This window comes from Ovis canadensis, chromosome 12 (assembly GCF_042477335.2).
Source record: "Ovis canadensis isolate MfBH-ARS-UI-01 breed Bighorn chromosome 12, ARS-UI_OviCan_v2, whole genome shotgun sequence".
In the NCBI taxonomy this organism is placed as follows: Eukaryota; Metazoa; Chordata; class Mammalia; order Artiodactyla; family Bovidae; genus Ovis; species Ovis canadensis.
Genome location: NC_091256.1, coordinates 47524553 through 47540023, shown reverse-complemented (window position 1 = coordinate 47540023; position 15471 = coordinate 47524553). Strand labels below are relative to the sequence as shown.

General features: G+C 37.0%; 1 protein-coding gene across 6 annotated transcripts in view; it reads left to right on the top strand.

Moving 5' to 3' along the window:
- Positions 1 to 15471, top strand: part of NME7 (NME/NM23 family member 7) — a 240091-nt gene that overhangs the window by 27395 nt on the left and 197225 nt on the right. For 2 of the 6 annotated variants that reach the window (XM_069545585.1, XM_069545587.1), the window contains exons 2-3: positions 9537 to 9622; positions 15348 to 15455. In XM_069545585.1, coding sequence (XP_069401686.1) covers positions 15453 to 15455 — 3 coding nt within the window. In that variant the 5' untranslated portion in view covers positions 9537 to 9622; positions 15348 to 15452. Of the gene's footprint in view, positions 1 to 2231; positions 2264 to 9129; positions 9371 to 9536; positions 9623 to 15347; positions 15456 to 15471 lie in introns of those variants that run through there. The other 4 variants (XM_069545583.1, XM_069545586.1, XM_069545588.1 and 1 more) reach the window with 4 other exon arrangements.

Below are 15471 nucleotides of genomic sequence, written 5' to 3'. Positions count from 1 at the left end.
TCTTCGATGACTCTCATTTAGTATTTCTGTCTTAACAATAACCCTTTGCAGTTCTGTAATTGTAAAATATGTAAGTAGCAGCCGTTTAAAAATCTCATCTTTCACAGTTTCAGAAACTAGATGTACAGTACTATGTTTCAGACATAGAGGAGGCTCTTGGTACCTAATATCATTACGTTTTAAAAGATGCATTTCTTTGAATAACTGAAGTTATTTGGGATAGTCTTCTCTTCAGTTACTGTTTTAGGGTAGAAGACTCCAAAGTATTGTTCTTCGAGATGCATTCCTGAATAACTGTTAGTTCTCCACTATCGAACTGTATAACTAGCAAAGGTACCCTTCAAAATAATGGAGGTGAAATAAAGACATTTCCAGACAAACATCTTCTGTGTCTCTGAATCCACACCACTACATCCTATCACTGTTGCCACTGCAGTATTTTCTCTTTTATCTGTTTTTCTATTCCATGAACTGATTTTCGTCCCCTAGGAGTCTTGTTTTGACCTCGAGTAACTCCTTCTCCATGATCTCCTATAACACATTTTAAATACAACTGCCAGAAACATTTGCGAGGCCTCAGTACCCTTGACAGAATCCTTCTGTAACTTGGAATGGCTCCTGTTTTTCCTTGGATTGAGGCCAGAGTTTTCATTGTAGTCATCTCCTCTGATTTATTATTGCAGCCCACTTTTGTGTTCAGATGTGCCTTGTAGACAGACTACCTTCCTCACTGCCTCCCATCTCTGTTGCTCTTCTGGCTGATCCAGAACTCCCGATTTTGTTATATGCCTTGATTCAGTGCTTTCAGTATCTGAAAATAAGCATCAATTTTTTGGCATTGGACAAACCTTTGAATTCTAGCACTGGCTCTGACTAGCAGTTTGATCTCTATCAGTTCAGTTCAGTTCAGTTCAGTTGCTCAGTTGTATCCGACTCTTTGCGACCCCATGATTAGCAGCATGCCAGGCCTCCCTGTCCATCACTGACTTCCGGAGTTCACCCAAACTCATGTGCATTGAGTAGGTGGTGCCATCCAGCCATCTTATCCTCTGTCGTCCCCTTCTCCTGCCCCCAGTCCCTCCCAGCATCAGAGTCGTTTCCAGTGAGTCAACTCTTTGCATGAGGTGGCCAAAGTATGGAGTTTCAGCTTTAGCATCATTCCTTCCAGTGAACACCCAGGACTGGTCTCCTTTAGGATGGACTGGTTGGATCTCCTTGCAGTCCAAGGGACTCACAAGAGTCTTCTCCAGCACCACAGTTCAAAAGCATCAATTCTTCGGTGCTCAGCTTTCTTCACAGTCCAACTCTCACATCCATACATGACCACAGGAAAAACCATAGCCTTGACTAGATGGACCTTTGTTGGCAAAGTAATGTCTCTGCTTTTGAATATGCTATCTAGGTTGGTCATAACTTTCCTTCCAAGGAGTAAGCATCTTTTAACTTCATGGCTGCAATCGCCATAAAGTCTGACACTATTTCCACTGTTTCCCCATCTATTTCCCATGAAGTGATGGGACCAGATGCCAAAAAAGTCATAAGTACAAGTAATCAAATGTAAACAGTGGATCCCCCTGATTTATGCAAGATAACGGTTGTTGGTACCCTAAAAGAGAACCAATACAATAATGGCACCATCTTCCTTCCTTCCTTTTTTTCTTTGTAAGCATTTAAAGTGTTTGACGGTGGTGACATTTGTGCTGATATGTTATTTTTCCAGTATCCCCTTGAAGCCTTATGAAAATAAAGAAAGGGTCCCTGGAAGAATAACATACTTGTTAAGGAGCTCTACCCCAGTGGAGCAATTTAAAATCAGAACTGCTCTTCAGAAACCTTGTAGTTCATTTGTAAAAAGCAGTAAAGATAATTTTGTACTATTTTCATGCGTTATTCAGAATTATTCATCTTCACTTAATATACACATAAATGCACATATACCCATGAACTCATAAACCCAAATGCTTATGTATGGGGGAAGTACATTTCTATCCATATTAATATTTTATTTTGTTTCTTCTGAATTTATAATTAATGTGGGATCAGATAATGAGTATGATTTTCATTTTCAAATGAAAGAAAGCCTGCCTTTGTCCCAAGCTTATTGCTATCAGGAATAAAATATTATGTGAAAAGTTGCCTTAAGTAGATATTTTATTTCACTATTGAGCTATTAAATGAAGATTTAGATAACTTATTTGAAAATAATTTTCTGTGCTTTATTTTAGATACCAGAGAAGCCTTGGACTGGCATGCTTTCTTATAAGTACCTATTGCTCTCTTTTAAGTAAAATATAGAATATCTCTGCTTTGCTTTGTGGAATTAGAGGGAAATTCTTCAGATTTTACTCCTATTTCATAAACATTCACATAGCTCCTTAGATTTCTTCTTGGTCTTGGTAACTGAGCACATAGTTAATTTTGAATCAGACTAGTTCAGTGGTAAGATATGCTACCTGCTTCTTTGAACATACAGTTCGCTAGTAAGTATAATGTCTATTATGACTTTATATATTATATTAGCTATAGACTGTGAATGTTTTCTTATTATTTTCCATCATCTCAGTGTTTCCATGCCACACCAAGGCACATGGTTTATGTTTTCACATCTACAAATTGCAGCAGTAATTTTGTGTTTATTCATGTAATTTGTGATTTTTTTCCAGTGGTACATTTCCTTTGAGACGTTTGAGTTATAATACTAATGATTAACGTGTAAGAGATGACATCATAAAATTTAAGTAGAAAATTGGTACTCAGTTTAATATTGATAAAAACACAGCAGCTGTTCTTTTCATAATAAAATTTTAGTCACATTCATAGTTTTCTCTTTGTCACAAACTTCTTCCTTCCCACTGATTTTTTTTTCTTCTGCAAAAACCTTTAAAAAACTATTTACTGGTATTTTCTCCTGTGCAGGCTGCAGTGTCACTAATTCATAGAGCCCCTTCTTGAATATCAGAGAAAGGCCAGTGAAACACTTGTGTGCAGTGTAGCTCACAAGTCACAGGTGTCCCAACAAGCCGCCTCACTGCTATAAGACCTAAGTAACAGAAATCCTAGGGCTTTATATACACTAGTCATCTAATCCACACAACTACTCTCTAAGGAAAGTACTATTACTATTCTACACTAGTCATCTAATCCACACAACTACTCTCTAAGGAAAGTACTATTACTATTCCCATGTTGTGGGGAGTGAACCTGAGGCTCAGAGGTTTATCTTGTCTGTGTCACCAACCCCAGGTCTGTATGACTCTAGAGTCCGTGTTCTTAGCTATCCTGAAGTGTTTTCCATCTGACCCCAAAAGCAAACTCTACAGTTTTCTGGATTTTCTTTTTCAACTAACACAGCTCAGAGCGATGTCATTTGCTGAAACTACCAGCAAGAGTGTTGGAGAAGACTCTTGAGAGTCCCTTGGACTGCAAGAAGGTAAAATCAGTCAATCCTAAAGAAATCAACCCTGAATATTCATTGGAAGGACTGATGCTGAAGCTGAAGCCCCAGTACTTTGGCCACCTGATGTGAAGAGTCCACTCATTGAAAAAGACTCTGATGCTGGGAAAGGTTGAAGGCAGGAGGAGAAGGGGACGACAGAGGATGAGGTGGTTGGATGGCATCACCAACTCAATGGACATGGGTTTGAGCAAACTCCAGGAGATGGTGAAGGACAGGGAAGGCTGGCGTGCTGCAGTCCATGAGGTCGCAAAGAGTTGGAGATGACTGAGCAGCTGAACGACGGGCAACAGCACTGCACTGAGTGATACTGGTAGTGCCAGGTCCAGGCAGTATTTGTTGATTGACTGCTATAGTGTCATCAGAAATGGAATGTTGCTTTTTTCAAATTGAAGCAGAATAGATTTATAATAACAATACTGTGTTAGTTTCAGGTGGACAGCCAAGAATGCATACATACATATATTTTTCAGATTATTATCCATTATAGATTTTTACAAGATATTGAGATTATTCCCTGTGCTACATAGGAAATCCTTGTTGTTTATCTGTTTTACATATAGTAATGTATATCTGTTAATCTCCTCAGTTCAGTTCAGTCGCTCAGTCGTGTCCGACTCTTTGCGACCCCATGAATCGCAGCACTCCAGGCCTCCCTGTCCATCACCATCTCTCAGAGTTCACTCAGACTTCAGTCCATCGAGTCAGTGATGCCATCCAGCCATCTCATCCTCTGTCGTCCCCTTTTCCTCCTGCCCCCAATCCCTCCCAGTATCAGAGTCTTTTCCAATGAGTCAACTCTTCGCATGAGGTATGGAGTTTCAGCTTTAGCATCATTCCTTCCAATGAATACCCAGGACTGATCTCCTTTAGAATGGACTGGTTGGATCTCCTTGCAGTCCAAGGGACTCGCAAGAGTCTTCTCCAACACCACAGTTCAAAAGCATCAATTCTTCGGCGCTCAGCCTTCTTCACAGTCCAACTCTCATATCCATACATGACCACAGGAAAAACCATAGCCTTGACTAGATGGACCTTAGTCGGCAAAGTAATGTCTCTGCTTTTGAATATGCTATCTAGGTTGGTCATAACTTTTCTTCCAAGGAGTAAGTGTCTTTTAATTTCATGGCTGCAGTCACCATCTGCAGTGATTTTGGAGCCCCCCAAAAATGAAGTCTGACACTGTTTTCACTGTTTCCCCATCTATTTCCCATGAAGTGATGGGACCAGATGCCATGATCTTCGTTTTCTGAATGTTGAGCTTTAAGCCAACTTTTTTACTCCTCTTTCACTTTCATCAAGAGGCTTTTTAGTTCCTCTTCACTTTCTGCCATAAGGGTGGTGTCATCTGCATATCTGAGGTTATTGATATTTCTCTCGGCAATCTTGATTCCAGCTTGTGTTTCTTCCAGTCCAGTGTTTCTCATGATGTACTCTGCATATAAGTTAAATAAGCAGGGTGACAATATACAGCCTTGACGTACTCCTTTTCCTATTTGGAATTAGTCTGTTGTTCCATGTCCAGTTCTAACTGTTGCTTCCTGACCTGCATATAGGTTTCTTAAGAGGCAGGTCAGGTGGTCTGGTATTCCCATCTCTTGAAGAATTTTCCACAGTTTATTGTGATCCATCACAGTCCTTCTCATTTATCCCTTGCCCGCTTTTTATCCCTTGCCTGCTTCCCAATATGTTTTCTTTGTCTATATGTTTCTGTTTTGCAAATAGATACATTTGTATTATTTTTTAGATTCCACAGATTAGTGATATCGTAATATTTGTCTGTGTTTAACTTACTTCACTTAGTGTAATAGGTCCATCCATGTTGTTGCAAATTGCAATATTTCTGGAATGTTTTTTTCTGACCAGTAATATTGAAATATGGGATTCCCTCGTGGCTTAGTCAGTAAAGAATCAGCCTGCAGTACACGAGACCTGGGTTTGATTCCTGGGTTGCAAAGATCCCCTGGAGAAGGAAATGGCAACCCACTCCAGTATTCCTGCTTGGTGAATCCCATGGACAGAAGAGCCTGGTGAGCTACAGCCCATGGAGTGCAAGAATCAGACACAAGTTAGTGACTAAGCCGCCACCACCACCACCAATATTGAACTGTATGAGGCCAAAGTACAATTATATTTTTGGCACAAGTTTAATAAACTTATGCTCGAACTAAGGGATTTTTAAAAGCACTTATGCATGGAAAAGATTGTTAGTTTCACATGATCCATTTAGGGCTGAGCCTTCCTTCAAGCAATGACAAAGAGGTGTGGTATAATTTGATTTTCCAAAGGCTTATAATTGTTTAGTCACTAAGTCCTGTCCGACTCTTTGCAACCCCATGGCCTGTAGCTCACCAGGCTCCTCTGTCCATGGGATTCGCCAGGCCAGAATACTGGAGTGGGTTGCCATTTTCTTCTCCAGGGGATCTGCCTGACCCAGGGATTGAACCACACCTCCTACTCGAGAGGCTGGTTCTCACTGAGCTACCAGGGAAGCCCCTCCAAAGGCTTAGTTGCCCTTCAAATGTCACATCACCTGGAATTCCAGCATTGGTTGAAATTCCCTTAAAATTACCTATTTTAATCTTACAAATTATGTGAATTTTATATTCTACTCAGTAAGGTATGTTTGATGCAATGTGAAAATGTTTATATTATCATTGATTAAGACTAATTTTTAGGAAGACCTGAATGCTCACTCACTCTTTGATATATATATATACCTTTCAAAATGAATGACTAGACACAAAGCTTATATCCTTCACAAAATTAACTCAAAATGGATCACAGACCTAAATATATTAATACATTACAAAGTTGTAAACTCCACTGCAAGCACAAAGAAAGCACAGTAGTTAATTTCATTTAGAGTTGAGTTGGCCAAATGGTGCAATGAAAAGAACTGTTAGAAGTGTGATTGAAACGACAAATCAAGGAATCTGCAATGGATAAGGAAGGAAGTGAAAGAAAGAGAGGCTGGTGCATTAGGAATATGTGAAAGTACTTTTGCATTGGAAAGCCTGATAATGAGGACATAACTAACTGTAAGTACAGGAGATATGGGCAGTGAAGAGAATGCTCCAATCCCTGAATTTGGTGGTAGAAAAAGTTCAGGTAATAACAAAGGTCAGAATGTGGCTAATTCATCTATGTTAATCCTGTCCTTCCTTCCAGCATTTATGCAAGTTCATTCATTACCATACTTTAATCAACATATATATGTTTTTAAAATTTTACCTGTTTTATAAAAGAACATTATCATTTCTACTGTTGATAACCTATTTTTTAAAAAGGGATTGAGAGAAGGAAAAATGTTTTCAAAATTAATGGAAGAAACTTACCTAAGTAATCAGCATGTACATGGTATAATCCTACTATTTTAAAAAAATGACTGCGCTGGGAGATGATTCATTCCAGAATGTCATTTGAATAGACAGGAATTTTCATATGATGCATTTTAAAATGACATTTTCCTTTTTTAGAAGGTGTTACAAAATAAGTTTAGAAAAATAATCTAAGGTTTTTCAACATTTAAAAAATGCATACCGTCAAAGGGAAATTAAAAATAGAAGTTGTAAAGTGCTTTACAGCACATTCTGATGAGTAGTTATATAAACAGTATAAAATGGGTTTTGAGTAAGATGAGAGAAAAATTAAATGACCTACTTAACTGAGTTGTTGTAATGTAGTAGAATAATGAATTTAGAGCCAGGAGTTCTAGTTCTAAGTTCTTAGAAATAAGAGTAACACAATAGATTCTTTTCCTTCTTTTTTGTTAAAAAAAGTATTTGTGTGATTGATTGGCTATTCTCTGCTAGATATAAGGTCTATGAAGGCAAGGTCGATGTTTGTTTCCAATCATCATTGTCATGTCATATCCGAGTACCTAGCATAGTATACAGAAGGGGGTAAGTGCTCAATCTGTTGAATGCATGAATTGATGGATGGAAATCAGATGACATAATAAAGTGTAGTGGCCTTGCCTTCTCCTTTTCAGCATGTAAGTAGTGAGGCCTATGCTGAAATTGTGGTAAATTTGTATTTGTTATTTAGTTTCTAAGTTGTGTCTGACTCTGCGATCCCATGGACTGCAGCATGCCAGGCTTCCTTGTCCTTCAGTATCTCCAGGAGTTTGCTCAGACTCATTGAGTCCATTGATTTGGTGATGCCATCCCCTTTTGCTCCTGCCTTCAGTCTTTCCCAGACTCAGGGTCTTTTCCAATGAGTTGGCTCTCCACATCAGGTGGCTAAAGTATTGGAGCTTCAACTTCAGCATCAGTCCTTCCAATGAATATTCAGGGTTGATTTCCTTTAGAATTGACTGGTTTGATCTCCTTGCAGTCCAAGGGACTCTCAGGAGTCTTCTCCAACACCACAGTTCAAAAGCATCAATTCGGTGCTCAGTTTTCTTTATGGTCCAACTCTCACATTTGTACCTGATGACTGGAAAAATCATAGCTTTGATTATATGGAACTTTGTCAGCAAAGTGATGTCTCTACTTTTTAATACACTGTCTATGTTTGTCATATAAAGACAGATATAAATAGGTTGATGCAAGTCAGTTTGACAGTTGTAAGCATTTTATTAATTCAAAAGAAAACTGAAGTACGCTGGTTGAACCGCAGACCTGAGATTGAACACACTCTCATACAGCCCTTCAAGTGGATGCTCACTTGCAGAACCCTGTGTCAGTTTCTCCTAAAATCTAAGCTGCAGTTTTAAGTCTTCTAAGAATTGTAGATGTTGGCAATGCTCTGAGATTAAAAAGTGATCATTTCATCCTGAAATTCTCATCTTTAATTTTGCTAATTTGCTTCTGATCTTTAATCATTCTGGTTTATTGACAGTTTAAAAAATACATTGTTTTGCTTGTTGTTGAACATTAGCCAGTGCCTTTTGGCTCTAACAAAAGACCTCTTCAGTTTTCCATGTTGTGTAGCAGACCCTTTCACAAATGTGCTCACATTAACTTTATTAGACTGAGTATATCGAAGTTAGGAGCTAGTTAGTCATAGATTGTTTAACTCCAGGACCATACTCTAAACACACCACTTGTTTTTATTATGGCTAATGCTTATATTAACTGAAAGTCAAACCGAAAGTTTAATATAATATATAGAAACTTCCACATATGACTCTGCTTTGTACTGAGCCCTGTATAACACTAATAGCCTTTTCTTATAAAAATCTGAATGATTTTCCTTTTTCTTAGTTCTGAAATCATGGTTTTAGAACTTGTTCCTACCTCATTCTGAAATGCTTTTTTTGGGGGATTTGTCCTCTTCTACTTTCTCTGTATTCCACTGCTACTTAAGAATGCATTTTGCTTCAAAACATTCCTCTCCCAACTGCATCTATCTTTCTGTTTTATAAGAGGAGAGGAGGGGTAAATTTAAGATAAAATAAAAAATGCTGTATCCAATTGTCTGCTCACTAAAAGTTCTACAATGTAAAATATTTTAAAATGTTTTTATATCTTTTAAATGAAGATTTTTATAGAAAATTTATTTTTTGGTACTTTTTATATAAAGTTTTTTTAAGCTTTTAATATGTTTTTATATAAAATACAGAGGAATAGAAGAAAAGTAAATCTTAAACTTTTAATGTTAATTATCCCAATCTCTTTTGTATCGTATATCTGATACATAATTGTTTACATTGATTTTTATAAACCCAGGTTTGATCCCTGGGTTGGGAAGGTCCCCTGGAGAAGGACCTACTCCAGTGTTCTTGCCTGGGAAATACCGTGGACAGAAGAGCCTGGCGGGCTACATACAGCCCATGGGGTCACAGAGGAGGACACGACTGAGCAACTGAGGAAGCACACACATGTTCTGAATCTCATTGTGTGGATATCTGCTTATAACATTTGAAAAGTTTGATGACACCTTGGTGGTTATTTACAAAGTTGGAACAAAGTGTGCTTGAATGCTTTATTGTGTATAAACAATAGAAGTGTTTTATTATGTATAGGTTATATTTGAAATGTTCAGAAGAAGGAAAATAATTTGGCATCTTTAAGGAAAAGTCTTTCTGTGCTAGAGCATGATTTTTAAATATTCTGCATGATGGTGTTTCTGACAGAGACAGAAATCTTTGTTGTCCCTGTGATTATCCGGGCAGTGACATTCTCATCCGAAGATCTGACAGAAAACTGGAGGTGTCCCTGTGTAAGTGTTAGTTTCTCCTTGAGTAGGCCCCGGAAGCCCAGTATTATGGAAATATCTGAGTCATAGCGAGTGGAGGTTCCAGATTTAGCTCAGTCATCAACTAGGTCTGTGACTTTATGGGTGTAATATATATTTGCTTGCCTCAGTTTCTTTATCCATAAAATGAAGAGTTTGAACACAATGGTATTCAGCTCTGACATCAGGGAAAAAAAGGAATTGAGTTCTTTGCTAGATTTGGCTCTACTTAGCTAAAAATAAAATTCTTAAAGTTTAAAATGTAAGGTGTTTAGGTGTGTGCTCGTGTGTGGGTGTGTGCTCGTGTGTGGGTGTGGGTGTGTGTAATGAGGCAGCTAGTTGAAAGGCAGCCTGAATGGGACGTTCCCATGTGTCATTGCTCTCTGCCAAGCCCAGATGTATCACTGTTACATCTCTAGACATCTTTTGACTCTAGGAAATAACCATAACTGCAAAGGTTAAGGTTAAGTCAGATTTGGATATAATTTTTACTTGGCACGATAAACCTTTTTTCATAGAAGAAACAGTACTTGCTTGTTACTTTCTTCTTCTATAATAGAAGTTCCATTATTCATATATAGTTTTTTAACAGTCTCATTGAGGCAAATCACAGTTATTAGGTGAAGGAATGAGCTAATTTTTTGAGATTATGATATATTTTTTCTTTGTACATAGGTGCTATTGTGAAACTGTATATGTCAAGACTTCAAGAGGTTTTGTATGGGTATATACTATATTTTCATTTCTCTTGGGTTTGTATCCAGGAGTGGAATTGCTGGGTCATATATAACTCTGTGTTTAACATTTTGTTGCTGTTCTGTGCTTAGTTGTGTCCAACTCTTTGAGACCCCATAGACTGTAGCCCACCAGGCTCCTCTGTCCATGGGGATTCTCCAGGCAAGAATACTGGAGTGGGTTGCCATGCCCTCTTCCAGGGAATCTTCCCAGCCCAGAGATCAAACCCAGGTCTCCCTCATTGCAGGTAGACATTCTGAGGAATTGCCAAATTGTTTTCAGAGTAACTGCATCATTTTACATTTCTACCAGCAAAATATATGTTTCATTTTCTCTACATCCTCACCAACATTTGTTATTGTATATCTTTCTTATTATAGCCATTTAGGTGTGTGAGAGGTACTATCTCGTTGCAGTTTTGATTTCCGTTTCCCTAATAGCTAGTGGTATTGAGTATCTTTTCATAGGTTTATTGGCTCTTTGTGTATCTTCTGATATCTTCTTTGGGAAAATGTCTACTCAGATCCTTTGTCCATTTTGTAACTGGGTTGTCTTTTATTATCGAGTAGTTAAAATTCTTGGTATATTCTGGATGCTAGACCCTCCCTGATCAGATATATAAATTGTGAGTATTTTCTCCAGTTTGGTGGCCTGTCATTTTGCTCCTTTGATGATTTAGAGTCCAAATTATCTGTGTTTTTGTTGTTCTGTTTTTTTGACCATTTGTGCTTTTGGTGTCTTATCTAAGAAACCATTGCCTAACCCAAAGTCACAAATGTTTCATTCCAGCAGTTTTTCTAGCTTAGCTCTTGTTTAGTCTGTGATCCATTTTGAGTTAATTTTTGTATATAGAGTGAGGTAGGGATACAATGTCATTTTTTTGGTCTATGGTATCCAGTTGTCCCTGCACTATTAGTTGAAAGACTCATCTTTCCCCATTTGAATGGTCTTGGTGCCCTTGATGAAAATCAGTTGGTCAGATATGTATGAGCTTGTTTCTGGACTCTCTCCTCTTAGATTAACCTGTATCTATTCTTTGCCAGTAGTATACTGTCTTGATTACTGTAGCTTTGCAGTACGTTTTGAAAATAGAAAATGTGAGTCTTCCAACTTTGTTTTTCATTTTTGAAACTGTTTTAGCTATGCTGGGTCTCTTGCATTTCCATATGAATGTGATATGGGTTTTAAAATGTAGTTCTATATTTACAGGGTTTTTTTGGTATTGTATAAGGGCACACCTCACTGACTTGATTTCTTAAGATTCTGGAATTGGGATGTAATTGAAATGAGATATTTTGTTAAGTATGTTTGATGTCACAGGGAACAACTTGATTTCCTTATCCTATTTTATAGTAATCTATTCCCTTTCTCCTACATGATTGTTAAATGTTACAAAATTGACCTTGAAATAGAATTATTTAACTTTACATAGAGGAGTAGTTAAATACTTCAGTTCACCATTAATTTAGGTCCAGTGAACGAGTACTTCCTTTAACACTGACTTTTGTATCATTTTATGTAGGTGATGCAGTTTAATGCGACAAAATACGGGTTTTGTCTTCAGACAAAAGTTTGAGTGCTGACTTATTCATTTTTTGTTGTGTAACCCTGGACCAGTGTTCAAATTATCTGAGCTTTACTGTTCTTGTCCATGAAATCGTATCCCTGTTTCTGTCAACCTACATTGTCTGTCATGAGGATGGAAAGAGATAATGTATGTAAAGAAACTGCTATTTAGTAGGTATTCTAAAAATTATTATTGTTATTGTCATGATTAATGGTTATTATTAGTGTCTTAAAGTTTGAATGGCACTGATTTATTTAATATTTGAGAATTGTTTTCATGTTGTCTGAGCACTAGGAGATGAAGAAAAGTCATTCTAAGAGAACAGAGGGTAAAAAATTGAACAGAATGTCTCCAGTTTGTGTGCCTGTTATCTTAAGAGATATTCTCTTCACTGATGTTCATTGGAATTTGAGAAAAGATTGAGCAGCTGATGTAGGAGATACTTTTTTTTTGCTTCACGTGATTTAAAGAATATTGTCTTCCTCTCACTCTCTTTATATTCTTATTGACCTGCATTCAAGTTCTACTTATTTTGTATACCACAAGACATTATTGTAATTTTATATATTCATTATTTATTTAGATTTACCCACATACTTATATTTCCATTGTTTTTGGAAATAATGGTTTCCTTCTATTTCTTGAATCATCTTGAACCACTTTCTTTCAGAACTTCCAGTGGCAATAAATTTTCTGTTTTTACTTGTCTGAAAATATCTTTATTTCACCTTTACCTTTTGAAGGGTAATTTTCTTAGTTATAGAATGTTGTGTGCAATTGCTTTTCATTCTTTAATTTCTTATTGATTAAAAAAGTAGATTCTGGTTCTCTGGTGAAATTATTAATCTTGACATATATTTTTCATGCTTATTTTGAAAATTTTGTCCGATAACTAGGGTATTCATGGATTTCTTTCTATTGTCTCTTTTTTTCCTGTTGGCCTTCTTTTTTGGTAATCTCGTCGTTTATCTTTGAAAGCATGTCATTGCATAGGAAAACCTTTATTTCCATTTCTGGAGATTCAGACAGCTAAAATAGAGGAAATATCACTTCAGCATGATTAAGGGCTAAGCATTGTGTGAATACAAAACTTGTTTCAAATTTTGTTAGTTTACCTTTAGTTTACCCATGCTCCTGGAGTGAGTGTGATGTTCCAGGAGATACAACAGAAAGACAACTGAAAGCTCCGTTGAACAAACACAGGCTTGAGCTCACGTCTCTATGATTTCATTTTCTCTAGGATCTTTGCCCCTCCAGTTTTGGCTGGTTTGGTAGGCTCAGATTCCAATATCTGTCTACTTATCCCCATGACCTTGTCAAAATCTCTTAGCTTCTCTGCCTCTAGACAGCCTTCCTCTGTCAGCTTCTTGGGCTTCTTCATCTCTTACCCAGCTTGACTTGAGTCTGAGCACATGTCCTCAGGTAAAAGCAGCATAAAAAGTACTGTGCTCACCTCAATGAGCTTCCTTTCTTTCTGAATCTTACATGATAAAATCTGGCTGTCTTTAGGTGCTCTCCAATGTCATCAGATAGATCCTTTTTTTTTTTTTAATATCCCATTTTTCTGGTTGTTCTTGGAAAGCAGCAGTGATATGCCATAAGCTGCATTGTTAGGCAGAAACAGTACTTCCTCAGTTTACTTTCTTTGTATTAAAGATGTTTTCTGAATAATGAATCATGAAAAATTCTACCATCTGGTGTAGAATTAAAGAGTGTGATTGGCAGGTTTTGTGGTTAAGGCTGCCTGGATAAATGGAACTACCAAGTCTCATTGGTTTTTCATTTGCCTCACTTTCAGTTACATGTCTCATCATTTCTTTTATTTCATAATTTAACCTGTTTTAATGAAGGCAATATTTCAATAATGCTTTTGAACAAATGGATATTTTAAATAGGTAGTAAGGTTTCTGATAAACTACTACTATTTAAATTTTGTATTAAAAGGAGAGTATAATACTAGAATACATAATGAAACCTAAATTTTAAGCAGTCATATTAAAAAATAAAAATAAAATGCTGTATTTATAAGGATTAATATGAAAAATAATGAAAGACTTGTATTAAGACAATGGTATATCTCTTATTTTATCTTTTTGTTTCTCTTGACTACTACACATTATTTAAACGTGTCTTTTTGGATGATTGTGGGAAAAATAAAATAGTGTCTTAAAAAGTGCCTCTATTATAGCTTATGAATAGGATCATAAATATAGCTAGACATACTATTATTAGAATTTATAAGTGAATTATTAATATAAAAGAAACCCATCTATATACACTAACCAGAGAATCAGATGCTAAATCTAGACTTAGTAACAAAACCCTTAGATTCCTTTCTTCCTTCCTCATTTGCTTATTGTGATGAAGGACCTTTAGGGGCTAAGCTATTATAGCATGTGATGGGAAATTCTGCCTAACAGTCAAGGAAAGAGGGCCTTCTTTGACTTATGTTTCATTGTATACACCTCACAGATCTTCATCCAGAGGGAGCTTAAGTGACCAAAGGACCTTAGTTCCTGTGCTCTGAAATCTACCGCTGCTTTTGTGTTTAGGACCTGTTTTCCAGCGGCTCCCAGCCCTTGGCTGAGAGAAACAGGGATACTAAAACAGGCCCACCCATCCCTGGAAGTCAGGGAACTCTGAGGGTATCTGGCTTGAGCACTGCCTGATGTCTTGCTGAACCTTCCTTAGATTGAAGAGCAATCCAGGAGGGTTCCCCCCAACCTTCCTTCTCTCTCTCCTTCAACTCAGGGTCAACTCTGTACTGTGGTCTGTCTGCTTTCCCTGGATCCCTCCCTATTTTCTGTTAGGAATTTCCATTCAGAATTTCTCCTACAGGAATAAGATTCTTGAATGTTTAATCCTGTCTTGGCACTGTCTTGGCATCTTGTCTGCTTCTCGGGGGGACCTAGACTAACACATTCTCCCACTATTTCTATAAAAAGATACTATCATGTGAAATTACTAAGGAGAGAAAAGATGCTTGCTATAATCTGAATGACAACAATATTCTAATACTGCTGGAATCTTAAACTTAGAACAATTAGAACTTTATGGAGAGGTACTGAATTATCACAGTTGACAGATAAGGAGCTCATGTTCTAAAAAAGTGTCAGTTTACCCAGGATGATTGGGTGGCTGTGAAGTATTAAGTTCATAAGTCAACTCTGATATATCTAAGGATATTTAATAAGAAATTAGAGGGAAATATTTCTGAGGATGTGTTGATAGCTGTCATATTGTTGAAAGCTGTCATATTGTTGAAAACCAGAATTATTCAATTATTAATAAGTATTATAATAGTAGATTTGTTCATTGCAAATATTTGGTCATTCTTTCAATTCATAGGATTTTTACAAGAGGGCTTATATTTTGTATGTTATTGTTAAAATTCTTCTTTCTTTTCAGAATCATAGTGAGAGATTCGTTTTCATCGCAGAGTGGTTTGATCCAAATGCTTCACTATTTCGACGTTATGAGCTTTTATTTTACCCCGGGGATGGATCTGTTGAAATGGTAAATGAGCCTTTCT